The sequence below is a fragment of the Buteo buteo genome, chromosome 7 (genome assembly GCF_964188355.1).
Source record: "Buteo buteo chromosome 7, bButBut1.hap1.1, whole genome shotgun sequence".
In the NCBI taxonomy this organism is placed as follows: Eukaryota; Metazoa; Chordata; class Aves; order Accipitriformes; family Accipitridae; genus Buteo; species Buteo buteo.
In genome coordinates, this window is record NC_134177.1 from 24,102,895 (window position 1) to 24,127,303 (window position 24,409).

Consider the following 24,409-nt stretch of genomic DNA (forward strand, 5'->3'; position numbering starts at 1 on the left):
TTAAACACACTGCCTGCCATGAATAGATGGCCAAATTAAGTGGTCCAATTTCTAGATAAGCACATTGGCAGCCAAATAAAACCATCTTATTCTTACATCTTGTATTCAATGATTATCATTTTCCATGTTGCTAAGAGAACACCAATGTACCTTTGTCCCAGAGAGAGTTGTGTATTCACCCCCTTCTTGGACAAAGGGGCAGCAAGATAGTGCGAGAACTTTTTAATAACAAAGGGACAAAATATTACAATAGTCGAGTACTATAAAAACTGCCATCTAGCCACCTCACACTCTGTGTCAGGTATTCACTGTATCATTTAATAGAAATGTAAGCTGCAGCACATAATAAAAAACCAGAGAATTACTGGTTTGTTTGTTCTTCACAGTAGCTTTTGATATCTGCAGTTCTTCCTTTATCGCATATAATTTTGCTCTTCACTGTAACCTAGGGCAAGATTTGTATAACATTATCATTTGCAACATTACTGCATATTTCCTGTCCTTGAATTCTAAATTCTCTGTGGTGAATAGTTTAATGATTAATTTTTTGATGGTCAAGGCTAGACTTTTGGGGTAAGAAAAAAAAAGAATGTTTTGACTTCTTTCAAATGCAGACAAGCAATCTAGCTGCTGGACTATACTAATAATACTGAATTGTTACATCTGGAATTATTTCCAGAATTCTTAGTTCTGGCTCTGAAGCAAGATTGTGTTCAGCTGAGTGTCAGAAATCCATTTTCAACTTCTTTAAAAAGTCTGATGAAGGTAGCTGGTAAAAAATGTAACCTAAAGGTGAAAATAAATACAACACAGCATAATTGAAAGTTTTTACCAAGTTAATGAAGTTTTTCAGACTAAGATGGAGAGAATGAAAGAATTCAGTATTTGCATCTCTGAAGTCTTCAGATGATGGACAGAAGAATTTCTACTCTTTTCCTTATATCTTTTGCAGGGCCTTTGTAAGAGAAAAGAAACTCAAATGTAAAAAGCCAAGGAATGTTCACATTTGTTCTAGACAAACATAATTGTCAAGTGTGAGAGGGTTTTTGGGGGAGAGGGGAATACAGGTTTTTACAGAAAATTATTGGAATTATTTTTATTATGTCAGAATATTACTTGCAGTAGTTAATGAACATAGAGGCTTTTCAAAGGTATGTTTATGAACTGTGGCTAAATACTTAAATTTGCACTTATGAAGTAGGAGTAATTTGGGCACTGTTTGGTTTCTCAAAGATGATGTACTTTTACTTATCCTCTAAAAACTTTCATGTTGTTGGTATGATTTAAAAACAAACAAACAAAACCCCAAACAAAACATTTTGGCTAAATGGATCACTTTGTAGGTGTAGCTTAATAAATTAACACCTATGAACTGACAGTAACTTTTAAAGACATGTTAGTTGAATTTCTTTCAGTGGAATGAGTACTGTCCTCCCCCTTCTTTGTAAGCTGAGTGACTTTGATAGGTATATGCAATTACTCTCAGTTCTTGTCTGTGCATCTAACTGCTAGGTTACAGTGGTTCTTTATGTGGTTCCAAAGGTCCAGCTCCTCAGTCAGAGGTTGAGTGGTCAGAGGGAGCCAATGTCCAGTCTGAAATAATTTGAAATAGCTAATGTCCCAGATACTTAACCTAGCACTGTGGCTGAGATCTTGATCTTGTAAAAGCCCATGACAGAGCATCAGCTTTTTACTTACAGGATTGAGGGCCTTAAGATTCTGCTAAAGGTATAACTTACTGATGAATTGATCAGTCTGGCAATTGCACTAAGCTGTGTATTGTTGTCCTTCTCCATGTGACTGAAACATTGGGGGACACTCTTGCTATTGAAACAAATCTGTCATCGCTGGATTTCTCATATGCATCTGAATTTCTGGAATATCATTAATCTAGTTACTTTGTTACTAACTGCTTTTATGTACCTCATTCTAGTGACGAAGAGCTCTCTCAGTATCTTCTTCAACTTGTGCAAGTCCTGAAATATGAACCTTTTCTTGATTGTGCACTGTCCAGATTTCTGTTAGAGAGAGCACTCGCTAATAGGAGAATAGGACAGATGTTGTTTTGGCATCTAAGGTAGGAGATGTTCCCTTGCGTCTTTCTGAAACTGTTGAGCCTGATTGGAATTTCAGATATGATTTCTAGAGGATTTTTCTAAATGAGCCAGTATCATAGTCCCATACAAGTCCTTTTTATGTTTCTTTACCTTTGGCATTTATAGATCAGAGCAAGCCTGTAATTAAAAATATATTACAGTGGTTTGTAATCTATTGTTTGGCAAAAGTATTCCAAACTGCATTCAGCTCTGTCTGATAAGTTACGTTTGTATATAACTTTAGTGTTTGTTTTGGCTGTGCGTGTAGTAGAAGTACAATATTTATACCTCACAGTTGGGAAAAATTTATATTATTGTTGAGAGTAACAGAAAATAAAAGCAGTTCTATGAGTCGTTGCTACTTCAGATGACCAGTTCTGTGAATGGCAGAAACCTTGCAGAATGGATTATAGGTTGATTCTGTCTTCAAAGTACAGTTTATTTTAATATTTCTGAATAAAAAGAGCAAGTACTACATGAGAATGTTTTTGAGGATAATTGGCTCTGGCATAAGGTTCAGTGGTTTGTTCCCAAGTGTTCCCCCTCAGGCAAATTTTGGCTTTTCCCTTACAAACATTTGAGAACACGTGGTTTAACGTCAGCCCTGGTTTTCAATATCATCTTCTATGACTTAGCAGTACTACTTTCTTGAATAAAAGTGGTTCCTGAAAACAAATATCCAATCGCTACCTCTTGACATTACTGCCTCCAGAACAGTCCTAGACCTTGAAACAAGTGGCATGCATTGAAACCAGCCAGTCCTCATAGTCTTCAGCACATAAGTGTTCTGTTATTTCCTTAGAAATCTGGCTTTTTGTTTTATCTACATGACCATGAGGTGTTTTGGTGTTTGGCTTTTTTGTTTCATTTAATGACTTGAAGAATGCTAATCTGTAAATGCTGTGGTCTGATGAGAAGCTTTTCTTCTTACAGGTCAGAGGTTCACATACCTGCCGTTTCAGTACAGTTTGGTTTGATACTTGAAGCTTACTGCCGAGGAAGTGTTGCTCATATGAAAGTGCTTGCTAAACAGGTATAGGCTTCCCTTCTCCTTTAAATCATGACTTATCCTAGCTTGTAACTCAGATACTTGTTCCATTGCTCCGATGGGGCATATTGATTACCTTGACAAAGCCCGTCTGTTGGGGGGCAGGGAAGAGAAGGAAGCATGGGTGAAACAGAGAAATAAAAGGGCTAAATAGATGGATGATGGAGCAGACCTCCCTGGCACAGAAAGCAGCTAGTGCTCTGGGGACTCAGAGGTCAGGAGCTGTTTTTACAGTCTTCTGACATGGGTGAGAGACTTTCAGTGGTATGCATACGTTCTGAATAGAATAGTAGGCTGCCTGGATTATTGAGGAAGGGTTTCTGTGCACTTGAAACTTGTGACCTTTTTTCCCCAGTAAGGGTAGCTTGTTCAATAGAGACTATTACCTTTCCATCTAAACTTTAGATGACTCCAGGACTACTTCCTGCAGCTTTGGCTTTTGTTAAAAGGTGATGCAAAACCCCCTGAAGTTGTAGTATAATGTAGTATTTCCTGGAAATAGAGGTGTTGAAGTAAACCAAGTACTCATTTTAGTGTTAATATAGATGTACCATTTAAAAAAAAAAAAAAAAAAAGAGAGAGATGTTTGCTTTTAAATACCCTAATAAGTGTGAGAGGCTTGCTTTTAAACACCCTAATAAGTGTGAGAGGTTTGCTTTTAAATACACTAATAAGTGTGTCAGCAGATTATTAAGAGACACTCACAAATCATGTTTGAAGTCTCTATTACAGATTTAGCAAGTTAATTTAAATTGCGGCCATAAAAATCTTTGAAAAATCATCTCTCTCTGGAATTAATGTGTTTGCTGTATCAGGCTACGAAGACTTACTCAGTAGATACTTGTCTGATGAATGTTATTTCTGACAGTTTTGATACTGTCTACATTGAAACAATGCTTTGAGAGGCATATGGAACAGGAATGTACTGTTGTGCTCTTTATTACTGCAGTTCACAGGACATTGAAAAGACCATCTCTTACATATGTGTGCTTGTTAGTATTGTCAAAATCATAAAAACATTAGGTGGTGAAATGCTTTTAGCAATAGACCTAAGGTCAGTGAAGTTTTTGTGCACTTCACAGGAAACAAATGTCAGTACAATTAAAGAAGGGGCAAAAAGATTCCCAACTGTGCAAACACGGAAGAAATTCAAAGTAGAAATACTTTAGAAAGTTCCTGTCTGTACAACACAGTTTCTATTCTGTTCCCTTGTCACTGATGTTTGTACAGCTCCTAGAATAGTGGAAAAGCAGAGCGCCTTTGATTTTGACAGATGGCTGACCTGGCAGGTCTCCATTGCCTCAGTTTTATAATCAAACTGCATACAATTTCCACAGCATCCTGCCTGACAGGGTTCAGTCTGTCTGTAGAAGTGTGGTAAGTTTTGACTCAGCACCTTGTAAGTTCGACTGAAGCTTCCTTGTATGGAAATCAGCTTTTGTAGTTATTAAATTGATGCTGTTTGCTAGAGAATATGCGTATTACTGAGCATGTTAACTGTGGCTAGTGCAAATACAGCTGATTGTTGTAATGACTGTTTTATCTTTGGCTAACAAGTTGCTTAGATGTAGGTGTAGTGTAGAAATTATCTTTGTTGTATGTGCTATCTAGGTTTGTTACTGAAGGGCTTTTTTCTGTTAGTGTTATGTACATTTACATCACTAGTTTACTTACTTTCTTAGAAATTACATAGCAGTAGAAAACTTTCCAAAGCAGAAGAAGGGCAAAAATGGGTTAAACTCACCTGTATTGATTGCAAATAATTGCCTTGAATTTTTACACATTTTTAAGGTAACAATATTGCTTAGATGAGATATTATGATTTGGACCACCTTAACTGATTAGAGCATTTACCTTATGCCTAACTTCAGCAGAATTTTAATGAACAAACACTTAAGACTCTATTCTATAAAAGTTAAGTATGTGTAGTTATGTATGTGAAAATTGTCTGCAAGTAGTCATGTGGCCATGTTGTACTGTGCACAAATAACTGAATGCATACAGTGAAGTATCTGCATCCATAGCTCATCTCAAGTAATGGTTGATTTTGTTAGAGGTATGAAGCACTCAGTATTTATGTCGACTTCAATAGGGATAGAGGCATCTATGTTATGTGCTTTGTTGAATTAGTGGATGAAAATGGTATTTTGAAGAAGGAATTCGTGTAAACATATCATATGTTAAAATACTTCATTCATTTTTTTGGAAATGTTAAGTCATGCTTAAAAAGTGACTTGAAGCTTAGGAGCTTTCATCCCATCAGTGTCTTTGTTATTTACTAAAATGGGATTTCTGGGACACAAGTGACTTAGGAAAGGCTGTTCTCATGTTTTTTCAGGAATGCCACCTTAATTGCCACATATTATTTCCATTTTTAAAAAGTTACAGAATTATTTAATACTTTGTTTTGAAATGATATTTTGCATTGTATTATGTGTAAAATCAGAGCAATAACTTTTAAAGATAAAATATCTCTTTCAGGTGGAAGCCCTTAATAAAATGAAGACTTTAAATAGTCTAATTAAGCTGAATGCCATGAAGCAAAGCAAAGCAAAAGGAAAAGATGCAATGCATACATGCTTGAAACAAAATGCTTACAGAGAAGCACTTTCTGACCTCCAGTCTCCTCTGAATCCTTCTGTTATACTTTCAGAACTACAGTAAGTTAAGAATGAGTGAATAAAATGTAGCTTTTGCATGGAAACAGTGAAGCAGAAATGCGTATGCGCTTTAACTTCCTTTGGCTGTATTTTTCAGCAGGTATGCTGTCGTAGGGAACATGTTCTATAGTGAGAGAAGGTCTGTTGGGAATCTTCCTAAGGTTAAGGTATCAGTTAAGTTAGAAGATTTTTGTGGTCCACCATGAAACTTAATACTCTCTTAGTCAGTGCATTACCATAGCTAAATATATTTAAATATAAGCCTAAAAGCAAATTAGACTGCATTCTTGGCTTCTGTTTATAACTATAAACAAAAAAGCCATTAAAACTTTTAACAGCACTTAAATATAAAGTCTAAAATTTGATGGGAAAGGATGTAAAGAAAACTACTTTCTCTGAAAATGCAGGTGTTTAATTTAAGCATTAGATCTGTGTATGCCAATCACAGTATCTAATACATTCCATCTATAATGGATATGTTCATAACTTGGTAAGCACTCATAGCATAGTAGCAGAATGAAAGCAGAGAACATTTGAATACTTCCAAACTGGAAGTCTGTGTGTTCCGTTGTGTTTTGAACAATGTTTAAACCTTTTCAGCTGAATTACTCTAATTTACAAATCTTTTGTTGTATTTTCTTCTAGTGTTGAGAAGTGTAGATATATGGATTCTAAAATGAAGCCTCTATGGATAGTATACAACAATAAAATGTTTGGAGGAGATCTTGTAGGGATCATCTTTAAAAACGGTGATGGTAAGCAATGCTAAAAATTTTAAATTTTTCCTTCTTCATTCCCACACTTGCACTTAAGCTGTGTCACTGTATTTTGCCATCATATAAACATGGTTTACTCTAACATCGGTCAACAAATCAAACATCTTCTTCTGACTGGGTTTCAAAGTATAGGCATGATGATATAATTATGTTTAGTCCCACTTTAACCTTTAGGCTTGATGATTTTAGTATTTTTAGTATTCTAGTATTTTTAGATGCCTTTTTCTGAAGGCCTTATAAACATTAGAAAATTTGTCTACAACACACTGAGAAATTGAAGGAGCAGTTTGAACCTTTCGTTATAGATCTCCGACAGGACATGTTGACGCTCCAGATTTTGCGTTTGATGGACATACTTTGGAAAGAAGCTGGTCTGGATCTCCGGTAAGGATCTCTCAAGGGCTATTTTATTTGGATAGAGAGTCCACTTTTAGCAGAAAAGCTTTCCTGTTTTTTAAATACCTTCCCTACTGTCCCCTTTCTAAATATCTTTATCAAGCCCAAAGGTTTCAACTGTCACAGCCAAGATGAACAGGCTATAGAAAGCAGTTACCTTAATTAGTTAGATGGCTTCTCTTTGCATTTCACTCCCTAGATGGCCCACATTACAAAAGAATTTAGCCATGAAAAGAAATAATGGAAGAAGTGAAGTGAAACTTTGGGGTTTTTTTAATTTTTTTTTTTTAAATTATCAAACAGAATATTTTCCCTGGTGCACTGCATCTCTTGTTCTTTATCTAAGTTGCCATACTGATAAATTCCGCTCTTCTCTTATATAGTTTACTGTTTTCATCCTTTAAAATCATCTCGATAAAAAGCATTATATGAGATCAGGAAACAATCCTTGAGTTAAGGGTCCTGCAAGCAGGTTTTGTGCCTTTGTTTGTTTGTTTGTGTCTGTGACCTTTCCAAACAGAGGTGTTTCATAAACTCTTCATGTAACAGACTTACCTTTTAATGGCCACTGATTTTCCAGGCATATGCAAAAATGGGGGCTTAGTGATTATAGGAATTGCAACATTTAAGTTCTAATACACATGTGCAAGTGAGGTACAAACATAGAAAACAGATCTGCTGGGCAAAAGTTAGCTGTTGAGGATTGCATCTAGAATACACGATCGAGGTTCTCTAATAGGTAGAACTAATAGGCAAAACACTCTCTAGAAATTAGTTAGCTTTAAATACTGGTAATTTGGGGAGGGGAAATAGGAGGCTTGAGATTCTTTGTAATAGAATTTCACTATCTGGTTGAGAATTACCAGAATTATGGAATGCACAAATACAGGCTCTTCTTTTCAACATTTTCTTATTTCTCTTGGTCTTATTTAAGGACATGTATGGTTTGTGCTGCCGTGGCTACAAATGAATGTATTACTGTCCAAATAAATTTTATACTTGCAATCTATTTCCTACAAATTTTAACAGAGGAATGTCTGTCTTGTATTAATTGCGTAACAGGCTTCATGAAGATGAGGGTCTTGGGAGAGAAGTTAGCTGCTTGTGCTTCTCTTCTAGGAGTGCTACTGCACAAAAAATGATGATAATTGGGAACAGTCACTATAGATTTACCAAGGGTAAACCACGCTTGACTAATCTAATTGTCATCTTTGAGGGAAGCAAAGAGTAGTGGATGTCCTTACCTTGACTTTAGCAAGGCTTTTGAGTCTGACTCCCGTAATATTCTTGCCTTTTGAGTTAGGATGTTACACTCTGGATGGTGGACAACTACATAATCTGGCTGGAGGTTGATGACAAGTGGATTATCGCTGGAGTCTGTATGGGAATTTTTATATTCTTAGCCTTGTCAGTATCCTGCAGTGAAAGACTTTTATTATTTAAATACGTAGGCAAGAAAAAGCACTTCCATCTGTTTTATGCTTACCACCTGCTAATCTCAGTTACTGCACGTTTTCAGTTGTATTTTTGAATCATGATAAATAGTGGGTAGTCATTCAAGAGTAAGACAAGATTCTGTAGTATGATGAGGTTGACAGGAAAGGTGATATATTTAGAACCGCTACTATATCGGGGGAAAAAAATGTTGTCGCTTCCTTAAAATTTCACTTTTCAGTGCCATTTCAATGAAGTAGTTCTAACTCAGCCATTACAAAGTCAGTAGAGAAAAAGCATAATGTCCTAGTGCATTTGTACTAAAGTACTAAAGAGGTTTTTATGGTATTGAACTTGCCTGTATTTCATACTAGTGCTTCTATTTCTGCTTCCTTTGGGCAGGTCTTGTGAGGTTGTAAACTTACAGTAGAAATGAGAACTCATAATTTCAGTGTTCTGTTAGCTGTTGAAATACTCTGTTTGAGAAGAATCTTCTCATTTGCTCTGCTGCTCCTGCAAAGCCACTTCTCTCAAAATGAAGTAATAAACCTTGCCAACGTATCATGAGTACAGGAGTTTCCAGCATTTGGAAAACTTGTTTCAGAATGATGAGGAGGGTTGTGGGGTTTTCATTTATTAGTTCATTAGTCAAGTCTCTAGGGCGATACCTCCTTCTGTGTAAGCTAGTCACTTTTTAATTGGTTGTATAAGTAGCAATGGACTTAACTATTTTTTGTAGTAGCCACTTTTTCTTCCTGCTGTGAGCAGTCCTCTTATCGCTGTTTGCAGTGAGACTTACAGTCATTGTGAACACCTTCAGTGTATGTTCTGAAGTCCCACTTTGCATTCTTTTCTTGATAGAACACTGTTTGGATGTCAGAAAACATTTTTCAGACCAGAAGTATCTTTGTATCCCAAAGTCTCTTGCAAAGCAGCTTTCTTACCTTCGTACGCTTGCTAAGATAAGCGTGACTTCTTTGTAGGAATACTAGAGTATTCCAGAGACAAACAGTATCAGGTATTGTTCAATGTTGTCATACAGCCCTCCAGTACACGGGCAACTTTTCCAGCCAGATCTATGCACCAGTTTTAGCCAATATAATTCTCAAATTCTAATTACTTTTTAGAAAAATAGTTCTAAAGAAGATACTGGGTGTCACATTATTATAAACCAATTGGAGGCCATAAATTCAATTTTGTATGCCTGTGAAAGAGCTATAATCCTTTTTGTTTAATTTTTAAGTGTTGTTTAAAAGCCTAGAAGTACTTATTTAAATACTACTTGAAATATTTCATTTAGATTCTTTAAGATCATTTCAAATTTTTTGTGGTTCAACCAAAATAGTGGGAGCTTTGTAAGGCAGGTAACATCAGCCTGCATTAACTTGTTACTTATGCTGCTTACGGAAAGGTTCCTTTGAGTGAAGTATGGGATAAGGTAGGACTGTGAATAGTAAATTGTTTCTGGAATTATAAGTTTGTGGTGAGGTGGCTGAGTGTGTGTTAAGTTGAACACTGATTTGAGGAAGCTTTAGATAATTTACGTCATAATAAATAGACTGTGAGGAGACTGATCCAGCATTTAGGGGCAAGGACAACCTCTGGCAGCTGTGGAATCTCAGATGAGGCATTCTTCGGTTGCTGCCTTCCCAGAAGCTTAGTTTGTGGTTCTAGCCTAGGCAACACACTGCAGCCTAGGCCACACACTGTGCCTAGCAAACAGGAGTAGTGATTAGGAGTCATCAAATATGCTTTTCCTGACTAAGGCATTTTTTTAAACTCAACAAAGGAAGACCAAAAAGTGCCTCTGATGCCTGAGATTTTACTTAAAACTCTCAGAAGAAAAAAAGTAGAAAGGGGAAGTTCCTAGTGAGAATTGAAGTTCTATAATTGGCCTCTTCCATTTATTTGCTTAACTGGGAGCATCTTCCTTCCATTCATCCTCTCATAGTTATGATTCTAAAATAAAATTCTGGGATTAAGGCAAGGTTACAATTCTATGTCTATCAAAGAGAAATTAACCAGGCAGTTGCCAAAAGAAGGCACTGAAATGGCCTCATCTGAAAAGAGAATTGGACAAAACAGCACTCTGAATGCCTAGAGTATGAGGATGCAGCTAAGAGGGTAAGACTTTGTGATCTTCATGTTTACAGTCTACATGCCTCTCAGGAAGAGGCAACTCCAAAATCTATGCATGAGCACCAGTGGTAATGAGTTCTCTTGCCTTGTTCGTAAGTTGGGACTTGGCTTGCTTCTTTTTGCTTGGATAAGAGGCAAGGTGTCAGGCAAAAAAGCATCACATAGATCTGCTTTCCTGAACAATACAAATTCCTACATCAGTACCAATTGGCGGAGTCTTTTCTTCTTGCCCTGTATCGTCCTTTGAGGCTTTAGTTTCCCTGAAGCTGTTGCTTCCCTTTTTCCTTTTGTGGATGCATAATGGATTTTGCACTTTTCAACTTTTTTCCACTACAGAAAGTGTGGTAACTCCATTCAAGTAAAAGCAGGGCTTCTCACTTGTCTCACCACTGTAAGAGCAGAAGCACTTGCTGTTTGCCTCTCTCTTCCAATCTCTTTCACACATGGTGTGTTTTGTTCTCTAGGTTCCCGTGTGTGTGTTTAACTAAATACCAGAACAAGATGGGTTTGTATCAGAAAAGGAAATACGTATATGCAGGAGGATGCAACGGTGTACCCCAGTAGGTCCTTCATCCTGGGCTACCACTGGATGGACTGTGGAGTGCACAACTGAATACAAATTCAGATGTAAATTGCATCTGCTTCTCAGTACAGTCCAAACATTAAACAGCAAAGACCATCAGAATGCTGCTCTGTCATTTAGAGGAGTCTGGCTCAGAGTCGGTTTACCCTTAGATGTCAGTCAGTCAAGTACCAGAGAGAAATGAGGAAACCAAAAAAGCATATTCTTTAATTAATCCCCATACCTATTCATTTCTAAGACAAACTATTACCTGAAAATTGAGCAGGAAATAGTTGGCCTAGGACATTAGTAAGTATGTGCAGCCAAACTTCCTCAGTTCTTATAGTAGTTTATCTCTAGTTGTTTCTTGTACTTTAAATATGGGCAATTATGGAACAAACTTGCTAAGTTAAACAATATTTATATTGAGATTGCATCAGCAGTGTGACAAAATGAGACTTTCAGAGGTTCAACCCCCTGAAAGGTTATAACTCTTCAAGTTACTTTGCTTTAAAAAATTCTACATTTGAAGTTGTGTGTGTGGGCATATTCATAGTAGATTACATAACTTTCTATTATTTCTATGAGGACTGTTTAAATATTACAAATACATGTCACAGCAAAGGAGCAAAATATCTGTCTTCCCAGGCATGCTGTGGGGTCTGCAGTGTTGCATCTCTTAGGAGAATAATCCTTGCATCAAAAAGTATTTCTGCTGCATTACCTACATTACAGCATTGAAATTGTGTTAAGGGAGAAATTAGTAAAGTAACCAAGCAACAGAAAATCCTAAGTTTGCGGAGTTTGATCTGTGTTGAGTGACCTTTGTTGTGGTCAGTGGTCATAAAGGTATACTTGGTTACTTTTTGGACAGATGGAGGGAGTTATCCAAACTACTTTTTCATTTCACTGCCTATTTGTAGTGAGTTTTCATTTTCATCTCCCTTAACGTGTGTGAAGTCTGATGTTAAGCGGATGTGTATGAATGAAATCAGAGTTCACAAACACATTGAAAAATGTGTTTGTTACGAGTCTAATGAATGTCATTATTTTCAAACCATTGGACCTGAAGTTACAGAGAATGTATTGATAAATTATCAGAACTTGGTGTTGTATTTGGCAAGATTCTGCTGTGGAGAATTAAACTCTTGAAATAAAGAACAGTATTAAATAGAGTGAAGAAGAAAATTTTCTGTCCTGCCCAGGATTGCTGTATTGATCTGTCTGTGGTCCTTACTGGCATTAAAAAAGCAGGGAGCATATCCTGCTGACAGATGTTGAAGTCAGAAAGACCAGGATGAGATGGAAAGGGCCCAGAGGATTTGTCCCTAACTTGACTCCTGTCAAACTGTCTCTCTGACAAGGATGTTTTTTCCTCCAGTTGTAAGCATGCAGTCCTCAAGGGGCTGAAGGCTTTCATCATTGCTTGCTTTTGAAGGGGAAGTTGTTGGACATGTGCCCAGTTAAGCTGCGAGCGGGGTGGGTTGAAATGCAATGGAAGAAGGCCAGCATGCACTTTAACCTGACAATATTTGGCTTAAATTTGTCATGTCATGATAAGGATGGGCAGTGCTTCCTTGTATCATGAATGCTGTTGTTCAGTAATTACAGATACCCTTCTGCTCATCATGAGAACCTTCTGGTCTAGAGACTTGGGGTTTTTAATTGGGAAATGGATTAGAATAGAAAGGGGAAGAAGGTTCGAAATCTGCAACACTTCTTTTTTTGTTTTGAAGTTGAGTGTTCTCTAAATACACTGTTGAATCTGGTTTTCAGTTTGCTTTGTTCCCGGTAGAGAAGGATCCCCAACTATATAGTTATTACTCCTTGTGCTGCTTCAGTTGTGTATTATCACTCAGGTAGAGGAACTGTTCAGTTATCTAATAGCTATTATGCTAAAAAGTTCTGATTAATTTCATCTGGAATTGTATTTATCTTTCTTCTATGGCTTGGGATAATAGGCTCTGTCAGGTAAGAGATGTGGTTCTGCTTTGTAGCAATCAAACTTAATATCTGCTTTTTCTTTATATGTGTGCATATATATATATATATATATACACACAGACACAAATATTTTAATATGTCCTGCAATTTTTTATACAGCTTTGTAAGTTAGTGAGTGCTAGTCTATAGCTTGTGTACTACAGTTAGCTTCGCATGGGCATCCATTCTTCTATACATGGATCCACGACCAGAATTGAGATAATATTCTTGACCTGAGATGCCTAGCATGAGAGTAGACACCTCAATTTGTGATACAATGCCTTTGAAGAGTTCGCTTTAAGTTTCCATTGCATACATTGAGCTTCCGTCTAAGTTGCCATTCTGATTTAAGCATCTGGAGTGAGGAAACATTTTGGAAAAATACACTTATCTATTTAGACGTATCTCCTCTTGATTCATATCTGTAACTGTGTCTTATTTTAATGCAATTATATTGTTGTAGATATTTTTACTAGACATAGTATATGAATACACAGGAATATTGTTATATATCAGGCGGGTTAAAAGCTGTATTCCTCTTTCTCATTAGGTTTCTATGCTTAAAATTAGTAAGAGTTGGAAAACTTTATATTATGTTTATATTTAAAAGGATTTCTAGCATTTGAAGTTGAAATAGGAGGAATGGGGGGAAAGGATAAGATCCTTCTTTCTATTTATACAAATAATTTAGTCTAGAATGAACATGAGTGTAACTTACTGTCTGTTTAACCAGTAGATTAACAAATGAAAACAAAGGGCTCCCTCTATGGTTTCTCCTGTAAAATTGCAAGTAACTGTGTTCCCTAGTAAAGGGAAAAATTAGGGTTGCTTATAATTTCTTTTTTTACATATATGCATGTAATAGGAAAAATTAATGGTTTAAATGTATTGCTAGTATTTTAACTTTGCAAGCAGCATGTGTATGTGAACCTCCCAAGAGTTTAATGTTCAAGTTAGCATGAGTATTCAGCCCAATATTGATACACTAAAGAAACATTCTTGCTATTTTTATCTTTAACATGAATCTGTGCTTTGTTTCAGGATATTGCCATATGGCTGTTTAGCAACTGGAGATCACTCTGGTCTTATAGAGGCTGTTTCTAGCTCAGAAACCATTGCTGACATTCAGTTAAATAGTAGCAATGTTGCTGCTGCTGCTGCATTCAACAAAGATGCTCTCTTAAACTGGCTGAAGGAATACAATTTAGGGTAATTTCTACAGTTATTTTCTCATCTGTAGTGTAAGCTACAAAATTCCTGTAAGTTTCTATTTCAATACTGAGGAATGTGTGGCTCTTCTGGCAAGTTTGTTACTACTTATTTTTCTAGTATGTCAAATTCTGACTTAGATTCATGGTGCCCTTAGAATTCAAACAACGATCCAGCTGGAATTCTGGCATTTGCAGCATTTTGACTGCATGTTGTTAAGTTATATGGGATCTGGCAAAACAAACAAACTCAAGAAAACTACATGGGTCTCAAGTCTTGATGTTGTTGCCTTTCATAATATTTGCATTTCTCCTATTCTTCATAGTTGCTTTTTACAGCATTTTCTCTCAAATAAGTCTGGTTAGTTTTACAGCATCCTGGTGGGCTTCTGGTTTATACAAGCAAAAATCCTTTTTGAGGTCAAGGCATGATGTGAATTACCAGTAGTATGCACTAATATTGTTTGTCTTTGTGGTTACAGAGATGACTTGGATCGAGCCATTGAAGAATTTACTCTGTCTTGTGCTGGCTACTGTGTAGCTACTTACGTATTGGGGATTGGTGACAGGCACAGTGACAATATCATGGTCAGAAAAAATGGTCAGGTAAAAATCTCCTTTGTAGGCAGAATAACCACAGTATCTCTGTGCAAGAATTATCTTGAGAACTTTTAATTTCTTTAGTGTCTCAGCAAAATTAAATCCACACTTTATTAGGACTGATACCTTTGTTTACTGAGAATTGAAGAGAGCTTCAAAGGGAGGAAATGCAAGACTGGTGGAAGGACTGACCAATGCCTGTTTAGTAAGCAATTCTATATTGAAGTGAGGCTGTTCTGTAGAACTTTTTCAGAACATCCAAAAGGCCTGTTAATGGTTCAGATTCATTGAATAAAAGTAGCCTTAGAGTATCTTGCAAAAGACCATCCTTAAAAATACATGAATTGCGGTTTTGAGCAATGTAGTTTTCCTGATGTTAGTCTCCACAGCCCACCTCTGCAGAAGTTTTCAATATGGAACTCAGTACCAGCATAATGCTGTGACTGTAAGTCTCAAAACCTAGAACCTAGGTAAACTCTTAGAAACTTATTTTTCTATTTGTTACTTTCTACTCTAATTACTCTGAGTTTATTTAAATTATTCTGCCTATAAAACTAGCAAGGGTTCTAAAAGTGAGAGTTTTATAGACTTTTGCAGTAGTCTAAGTTTTTACCTACTAGAAGAAAGCTGAAATGCCCTTACCTTTGATTCTAAAATGGGAGAGCTGTCACAAGTTCCTTGAGGTTAACTTAAGTTCTGCTAGGTTTGCTTCCGACTTTATATAGGAAGCCCTTGGATACGATGATGATGAGCCTCATGGGCTCCATCAGTCTCATTTTTCTATCTGATATTACCAACAACATGTCTATTGGCAGACATCAGAAGCTTAAACCTGAGATAATCTTTTGCACACTGATTTGTAGTAGTGGTCGCTCGTAAGAGTGTGGATGTTATCACTGACTTTAAGTAAATCTTGAAATGTTTAAATACTCCCAAAGGGTTGAAACCATGGGCTGTAGGGAGTAGCATTGTAAGTTAACTGTTCTTGATACCAGCATCCTGCAGAGATACCAGTAAAGTGAAATATTTCACTGGAGAAATTAATTTTCACTTCTGGTTTTTTTAGCTCTTTCATATAGATTTTGGGCATATTCTTGGAAACTTCAAGTCCAAGTTTGGAATTAAAAGGGAACGGGTACCTTTCATACTCACCTATGATTTCATTCATGTTATTCAACAAGGAAAAACAGGGAACACTGAAAAATTTGGTCGGTGAGTATTATTGTGTTCTCTAACTTTTCTAACTGAGGTGATCTCTGGTGATAATTTCCAGCACACCAGGAACCTACCTGGGTTTGGTTTGCTCATTTGTACTTGTGCAGAAGTGTGCTAATATGCATTTACAATATTATCTACCTCTCTACCTGAACTAGAATCTATATACAAATTACTTAATACATCAGAAACTGCAGCTCTGCAGTAGAAAGATACAGTTCTTTTTATCTTGTCCAGCAGGAGATGACAGATTCTTCTGGGCTCCCCTGTTTTTTTTTTTACCTTCAGCAGCATTGGGCACTAGGGAGGGATTCCACAGGCTATTGTTCAAGCGAGATGAAGCACTGGACTTAGGAACAGGCTCCCTTCTGCCTTTTCTGTCCATCAGTGCACATTCAGTGTGCTAATCAATCCTGGCCTTACTTAGATGCTTAGGCATATAGAGCCATGTGCTCTTAATCCAACACTTTTGCATGCCCTGTCCCATCTTGGGTTAGAGAGCTACAATGGAACATGAAAGCACGTGACAAGTGAAAATTATGCTCTGTGATCCTATCTGTTGAGTCAGAGTTTTCTTTTTCCCTTCTGTGTCATTCTCACCAATTGACAGGAGGGGCATTCTGAGTGTTTTCCTCTCACTTTGCTATCAGTTTTCACAGGAAGAATTAATTGATAGAGATACGAAATTAAGTACTTGGGTATGGCTTGATAAATCTTACAGCTACGTCTAGTAGAAGAAGCTGTACATATATGTGTAATGGTGTGTCCAGGAAGAATGGAAAACAACTGCCAGTGACCCATGTCTCTCCTGGAAAGTAAAGAAATCAGCCTGTAGCTCCATTTTTAAAACCATGAAGTAAAGGCTATTAGGTGACTGTGCTCTTGTCAGAGCTGTGGAATATGCAGTACTTTAAATGGCAGTAGAATTCCACTTGAAAAATGCCTCAGGAGATAATTTCTTCTTTGAAGTATAACTTGTCATCTTAGTCTGAAGGGTTCTTCCCACTTCCTGTGGAAATTTACAGATTAGACACTGGATAGTGCACATTTAGGGACATTGAGCAAGTTCTCAAGTGTCTGCATGAGGGGTCTTTATGCCAGATCTGGCAGTCGGTTCAATTTTGACCAGGTTTGCAGGAAGGAATTACTTTACAGAGATGGGCTGGATAGGTAGGGACTGCTGTAGAGCTTTTGTTTTTCCACTGTAGGTCTGCTATACAGGATCATCAGGGCGTTTCACCTAACAAATTCTCAGGGAGAATGGACACTGGCATTACCTCTGGTATTTTTAGCTCTTTCTGAAGAATGGTGGTGGTTTTTTTTAAAGCTTTTGGTCTTTTGTACCTATGTTTTAAGGGCTTGTGGGAGAGGCATGGGATATTTGTGTGGGAATGCATCACAGGTTCTGTAGACATCTCTGTCTTTTCTGTTACTGTGTTCCTATGATATATGTGTTAGACCAGATAACAATTTTTGGAAATCATTGCATGTATTTGTCAACTGTGTAAGTTCTTGTGTATTGTCTTCATTGCATGTGCTTTGTGGTTGAACGTGAAGGTTCCGCCAGTGTTGTGAAGAAGCATACTTGATTCTGCGAAAACATGGAAACCTATTTATTACACTCTTTGCACTGATGTTAACTGCAGGGCTTCCAGAGCTAACCTCTGTCAAGGACATCCAGTATCTCAAGGTAAAGTGAGATCTACAGCTCAGCAGGACTTAGCATTTTTCCAGTATGTGAATTTTCATTCTACGATGAACACATTTTAATGGTTTTTCATTTTGCTCAAGATTTCCACGTAGTTCTCAAAGCTTTCCTTTTCAGCTCTGTAAAACAAGGTCTGTAGTCAGTCCTAGCGGACAAAGGAAACTATGAATATACGTTCCTCTCAACCATTCCATAGTGAGTTCAGCATCCCTGCATCTTAAATGTAGTCATTTCAGGGGTGTTTTACGTCTTGGCTCATGCACAAGCATAGACTTGTAAAGGTGAAAGTTATTTGCTTAATTCTTCTTTAGTTTTATCTTTAAACCCAGGAAAAAACACTGATGTGTTGCTCAATGAATAATAGGTGAAAAAGCATCAAAACAGAAAAAAACCAGAATGTGGTTTGTGTTGAAAGGTGGAGGAGGCCTTAACTGTGTTTTTTAAAATCCCTAACAGTACTTGTTTTCCTGTCATCTTAGGACTCTCTTGCCTTAGGGAAGAGTGAGGAAGAAGCACTAAAACAATTTAAGCAAAAGTTTGATGAAGCACTCCGGGAAAGTTGGACTACTAAAGTGAACTGGATGGCTCACACTGTTCGAAAAGATTACAGATCCTAGAAAAGTTTTGCACTTGCACTAAGCTGAATGTTACCTTGATAAGTGTTTTTAAAGGGGATCTGTAGTATGGACCAACAAAACTTCTTTTAAGTAAGAAAGAAAACAACAACAAAAAGAAATGGGCCGAAAAAATTCCTGAGTCTTTTGCACTCTGCTTCTGAATGCTTCATTCCAAGACTGTCTCTACAAATAGTGAACATCCTGGATAATCAGTTCCTGCTGACTTTGCACGCTGAGAGCTACTAGGCATTTTTAAAAATTCTTTGGTACTTTATGGAGGTGTAAATATTTGGTTTTATACGTTAGGGTAATGTGCTCTAACATACTCAGGAGGTTTGAAGACCTCTGACAGAACTGTTCTCTGTTTAAAGTTGGGACTTGAAGAGTAAATTTTTTTTTAATATCCTAATCTGGCTAAAAATGACCATATTGTGTATATTTTTCATATGAACTCTGCCCTACTGGCACAGATGCATTACTTCTACTGTAAATAGCAACCACACTATCATTGTACTACAGGGAGCTGCTTAATGTCTTGTACTGCTGCCGAAAGAAGAGTACATATTGGGGGTGGGTGGGGGGTGGGCTGACCTTTAAAAATGATGCAGCATCCAGATGTTCAGAGTTGCACAATTTTGTTCCTCTGACATAACACACTCAAAACAGAAGCCCTTCAGTAAGAGGAAAGTTAGGCCAATTCCAAACATGTCTGAGAATCCCTGGTGGGTAATGGTCTCCCATTTGGCCACTGGGCCTTCGTTTTCAACTCTTAGAGAGGCACGTTTATTTCAGGTTCAGCAAGAAGCTTCTTACAGCCTTACATTGATACTTGTATCTCAGATTAGTTGTGCCATGCAAATGTACTGACTTATGTATGGAAAATTTTCATGAAATATACTACGCATAGTGATTTTTAGAGCACACATACCAAAAAACCCCAAATGTTTGGAAAAGCAAGTGTTTATGGGAAAAGATCATTCCATAAAACACCAGTGAGAAGTCATTAATCTTTTCTTTCTATATTTATTAAAAGTTTGCAGTAATGTTGCTTTACCAAGATTTATATGTTGAATATGGTTGCTTGAAGAAACTGGATTTGTTTTAATTTATTTAGCGAGGTACCAGGCTTTTAGGTGCTTAAATGGAGAGCAAATTTGTTACGTGCAATAGGGAACTGCTGGTTAAAAGATGTAACATACTGTTTCTGAACATCAGCAAGATAGACTTTAACTACTGCTTGTTCTCCAAGGAACGCTGGTAGCTCTCAATTCTTGTTGACATTTGAAAGAGAATTAAACATATATATTTACTTTTTGACTAAACAATTGTTTTGCATAGAGATATTGTTTTATGTAGGAATTTAATTAAAGGTGGTTTTACTTTGTTGAGAGTGATTTATTATTTTTTGATGGTGTTTTGGGGTTTTGTTGTTTCTCTTAAAGGTCAAAAACCTATCTGGAGCCACATAGCATTTTAGGTAGTGGTTTGATTCTCTTGTCCTCATCCTTCAGGCTAATCTGTCTGAAAAGACCTCTACTTCTAGAATATTGTAAAAGTAACAAGTGGTTTGTGGTTTCTCTGTTTGTTTTGGGGTTTTTTTTTGCTTGGTTTGGTTTTTATTTATAACGTAGTAGCATTTAAAGCGTGCTATGTCCCTCTTTTTAAGTTGTTTTTAATTTTTAAAGCAGATGAGATGAGGGGTAAAAAGAAACTACTTTGCAGGTGACAACTCTGAAAAAAGTAATTTCATCCTCAGCTGATTCACAGCATAAAAAATTTGCAGAAGTAACCATTCCTGGACAAGTTACATTTTTCACTGAGACAGAGTACTCAAACACCTCTGGTATGTCATCTTGTTGAGGGAGACATAACCTCTCCCAGAACTCGAGATAAAGTTGGCAAGTTCACCTTGGCTGCTGGGGACTGGTGTTCAAGGTATGTGGTAGGAGGGAACATGACGGCATCTTTATATCTGTAGCTAAACAGGCAAGTCAGTTCCATGTTCCACCCCAGACTTCTTGTGAGACTTTGAACAAGTCATTCAAGTCTGTGCTGTAGATTACCTTCTGCAAAAATGGCAGAGGTAGCATTGGCCTCCAGATACAGAAACACCTTCCCTCAATCACCACTGGGATATCACACAGAGTAAAGATGGTTTATGTTGTGAGATTTTTTTTGGATGTGCTTTAATGCAGGTTATAAAAGTACTTGAGATAGGCAATGTGATTTCCTCACCATCTTCTTTGAGATAGCTAGTATTTAGAGATGATTAGAAAACACTATTTCTGCTCAGTATTTGTATTGCTTAACAGCCCTTGAACAGGATATATTGTATTTGGTTCTTTACCTTCACTACATTTATTCTTGGCAATTTATTAGCAAGAATGGGGAAAGAAAGTTAGAGGCTTGTTAAATGGTATATTTTCATGTTTGGCAGCAAAAGAAAATGATGCATTTTCCTCATGTAAATTGAACTTACTTGGTCTTCAGAGAGCTGAGAGGATAGCGCATCTCATGGGAATGCTTTTTCAGGTTGAACTCTCAGGGATGAACCTTACATGAAGCAGTCATTATAAGGTCACCAAGGTTAATTCTGTGATACTTTAATGTTAAGTTTTATGTGGAATCCTGGTTTGCTGAATTGTATTACTAAATAGATTACCACTTTCTGTGGGTTTCCATCATCCATGCTACAGCTTATGGCATAGAGATTTTAATTCAGAAAATAACTAACTAATTAAATGAACTGCTTTGTGAAAAGTAGGAGGAGAGACAGTCTGTCCTCCACATTTTGTCATCCAAGAGGAGAATACTGAAATTTTGTCACATCAGTCCCTTAATTATTTCCGTACTTACCTCCCAATACCCAGCTATAGTGTTAAAATGGTAGGTTAATGTGGGCTGAGTGGGACCATATTTTTTTCTTCTTCTGAGCAATTATTTTAGACTGCAGAATTCAGAAGGCATCAGATGGTCACATTATACTATGAGAGTTTAAAGATTTTGTTCATAACAGTGAATAGAAACATAACCTTTTTATATGTGAAAGCCTTGGAAAGGATGTAGCTTTTCGCAGCTGTAGAAAAGAAACGTAGGCTACAACTTTGGTATAAAACACCTTCAGTTCAGATGGTCTCACGTTACGTCAATTACTTTTCTCCAAGTCTGCTTCTAATCTGGTCTGCAAATTTCCACTGGAAAAATTACTTTTCTTAAACCAACTCTGCTTCTGAAGGCCTTCGTTGTATCTGCTGGGGGGAAAGATATCTAGACTGCTTTAAAAACAACTGAAATTGGGTATGTGTAGTGTATGTATTGTATAAATTTGTTCTGATTTTGATTACATGATTACTTGATGGGTTTGCTTTCTTCACCCTGTACTGTCTGATTTGTGACAAATGGCGACAAATGCTGCCTTTACAGTCCTGCTTGTCCTGTATTTGATTTCCAAGGAAAGAGCTCCCATGGATTTGCCCCTCACCAGTGGAGTTGCTTCCTTTCCCTTTTATGCTTGTATTGGTTTCATTGACGGTGGTGTGTTAAGTCATTCACGTTCTAGCAAATGCCTTTGACAGAGCTTATTCATGTATTTAATATAATAGAGTCCAATATTACTCTTTGATTTCCTAGAGTTACTGAAATCAGATAATTAAATAGTACAGGCTTTTAATAATTAATATATCAGACTATGATCATAGCTTTATTCTTCAGGAATGATTTCAAGCCTGAATGTTTTAAGTATGTAATCAGTATTTCTATTATTATTCTTTTACAATATATTGTTTTAATACAATTATGTATCTGAGCTGGCTTTAAAATCTAAAACTGAAATCCTGTGCTCACATAATGCAAAAATTCCAGGTTTTGGCAAGTTTTCTTAAAATAATTTTAAAAATAACTTGTCTGGCACAACAGTGCTGAGAGATGAGGGAGTAGAGTTGTCTTGATGGAAAGCAAGTTTTAGTAAGTGCTGCCATACAAGATGGCAGTGCTGCATTGCTGTTGGACCTCACTGCTTACATATGGCTGTGGGTTTTTTTTGTAGACAAATGTGCCTCATTCTGGCTTGGCTCACGAGATAGAAGTCAGACTAAGCTCAAGGTAGCGGTTTTATTGCCTGACCACAATACCACACTGACTACTATTTCCAGTGCAAAAGTGTTTTGTCTGAAGCATGTCTGTCTGCCACTGACTGCTGGTGGATGTAGTCTGGGCATAAGGTTAGTAGTGAAATTATTTCTGTAACTGGAATATCTTTGCAAATCAGTCACAGTAAGATCATAATCATAAAATCTCAAGTGACTAAATGGGCATAGGAACTGCTGATCTTTCATTTTTGGCATGTCAGTTCAGAAAGCTAGCTTTGCCTTTCCTTAGCAAATTTGTTTAGATGGTGTGGATGTGAAAGCTTACTCTGACATCTTCTGTGGGAGCAGCATGCATAACCTCATGCCCGCATGGGTCGCTTAGGGAGCACAGCTAAATATCTGTTAGTTTGGGGGCTGGGGAGTCAGCAGAGCTGTATTTTCTAATGTTTCCATGGGGACACTGAGGACTTTTTCGTATAAACCTGAGTGTGTGGAAGGAACAAACATGGTCTCAGGAATACGCAGTACCAAGCAGATCTCTGAAGCAGATTTCAGTAGCCAATCCAGGAAAGGTGCAGTAATTTTAACAGCTAATTTTACTGATAAAACTTGAGCACTGTGCTGCTTGTGCTACCTCAAGGCATAATCACAATCCTGTAGTTATTCTTTCCAAGCATGACTTCATGACTGATTAAGAGTGTATGTGCTTCCACCAGTGCTGACAAGAGAATTTATTTACCCTGCTCTCATTACTAGCTGTTCTTCAAACAGCATAGCAAAATAACATTAACTTTTGGTGAAGTGAGGAGAAGAGAAAGCTTTTTCCTTTAATAAGCTGGGTTTGCATGCTACTGTTATTCAGATGCCTTTCCGACGTAATAGCTGACATGAGGAACTTATGCAAACCACAAGGGAAAATTCTACCAGTCAGATGGTGATAGAACTTTACTACTTGTGTCACCTCTAGGATACTTGGCTAAAAGCCGGCTCAACTATGTAACCTATTGTAACAGGTTTTACTGTATTGGACTGTCAGATTTAAAATAATGCTGCTGTGATGAGCTAGTCCTTCATCCTTTCAGTCTGTCATCTTGCTTTTACTCAGGTGATTATCTGGAGGAGTTACCCCTGGGATTGCTTGATGAAGAGGGATGGGGATGAATGTGTATTTCTTAAGTAATGGCATGGCTTATTCTTGGGAAACCTGTGAAGGATCACAGTTTAAGAATAGCAGTCATAGAGGAATGTAAAAGGTTAATTCTGATTTGCTGGATATCATTTGGCTTTTATGAAGCAAATGAGTGGAAGCAACAATCAAGCACCACGGAAACATGGTTTCTGAGGGATTACAATCCTTGTAGTGCAAGGATGTTTGTAAGATCTAATTTTTGGCTTTAGAAGTCTACATTTGGGCAGGAAGTCTGGGCACTTGCTGGGAGCACCCAGAACCACTAAAGTCTGGGCAGAATTGAGGAACCAATTCATTCATTCCTATTTGTGAATCCTGCCTGAGGTTTTCTCCTGCATATCTTACCTAATGGGCTTTGGCCTGTGAGTGTTCTCTGGATGCACATTTGTGATCTGACAACCTGTACAACATGGGCAAAGCGGCTCAATCTTGTTTCTGAAATTGTCTCTTTACCTCCTTTTGTGTAAGGAGCACTGAGTGTTCATTTGACATACCACAAAGAGACCTGAGCAGTATTGCTCAGGATGCTCTGGAGGGTGGGAATGTCATATACATGACTCTGAATTCCTCCTGATGAAACTGTTTTCCATAGGGGAGGGTAGAAAAAACCCAATACAAGAATGGATGACATAGCTCAGTGTCCTGGTTTCAGCTGGGATAGAGTTAACTGTCTTCCTAGTAGCTGGTAAG

The 24,409-nt window shown here is 37.3% G+C and overlaps 1 protein-coding gene across 7 annotated transcripts in view; it reads left to right on the top strand.

Moving 5' to 3' along the window:
- Window positions 1-19,826, top strand: part of PIK3CB (phosphatidylinositol-4,5-bisphosphate 3-kinase catalytic subunit beta) — a 116,966-nt gene extending 97,140 nt beyond the window's left edge. For all 7 annotated transcript variants that reach the window (XM_075031915.1, XM_075031913.1, XM_075031911.1 and 4 more), the window contains 10 exons: window positions 1,934-2,077; window positions 3,030-3,129; window positions 5,626-5,804; window positions 6,450-6,559; window positions 6,886-6,964; window positions 14,136-14,303; window positions 14,785-14,908; window positions 15,969-16,114; window positions 17,675-17,807; window positions 18,305-19,826. In XM_075031915.1, coding sequence (XP_074888016.1) covers window positions 1,934-2,077; window positions 3,030-3,129; window positions 5,626-5,804; window positions 6,450-6,559; window positions 6,886-6,964; window positions 14,136-14,303; window positions 14,785-14,908; window positions 15,969-16,114; window positions 17,675-17,807; window positions 18,305-18,442 — 1,321 coding nt within the window. In that variant the 3' untranslated portion in view covers window positions 18,443-19,826. The remainder of the gene's footprint in view (window positions 1-1,933; window positions 2,078-3,029; window positions 3,130-5,625; window positions 5,805-6,449; window positions 6,560-6,885; window positions 6,965-14,135; window positions 14,304-14,784; window positions 14,909-15,968; window positions 16,115-17,674; window positions 17,808-18,304) is intronic.
- The last annotated feature ends 4,583 nt before the right edge of the window (window positions 19,827-24,409 follow it).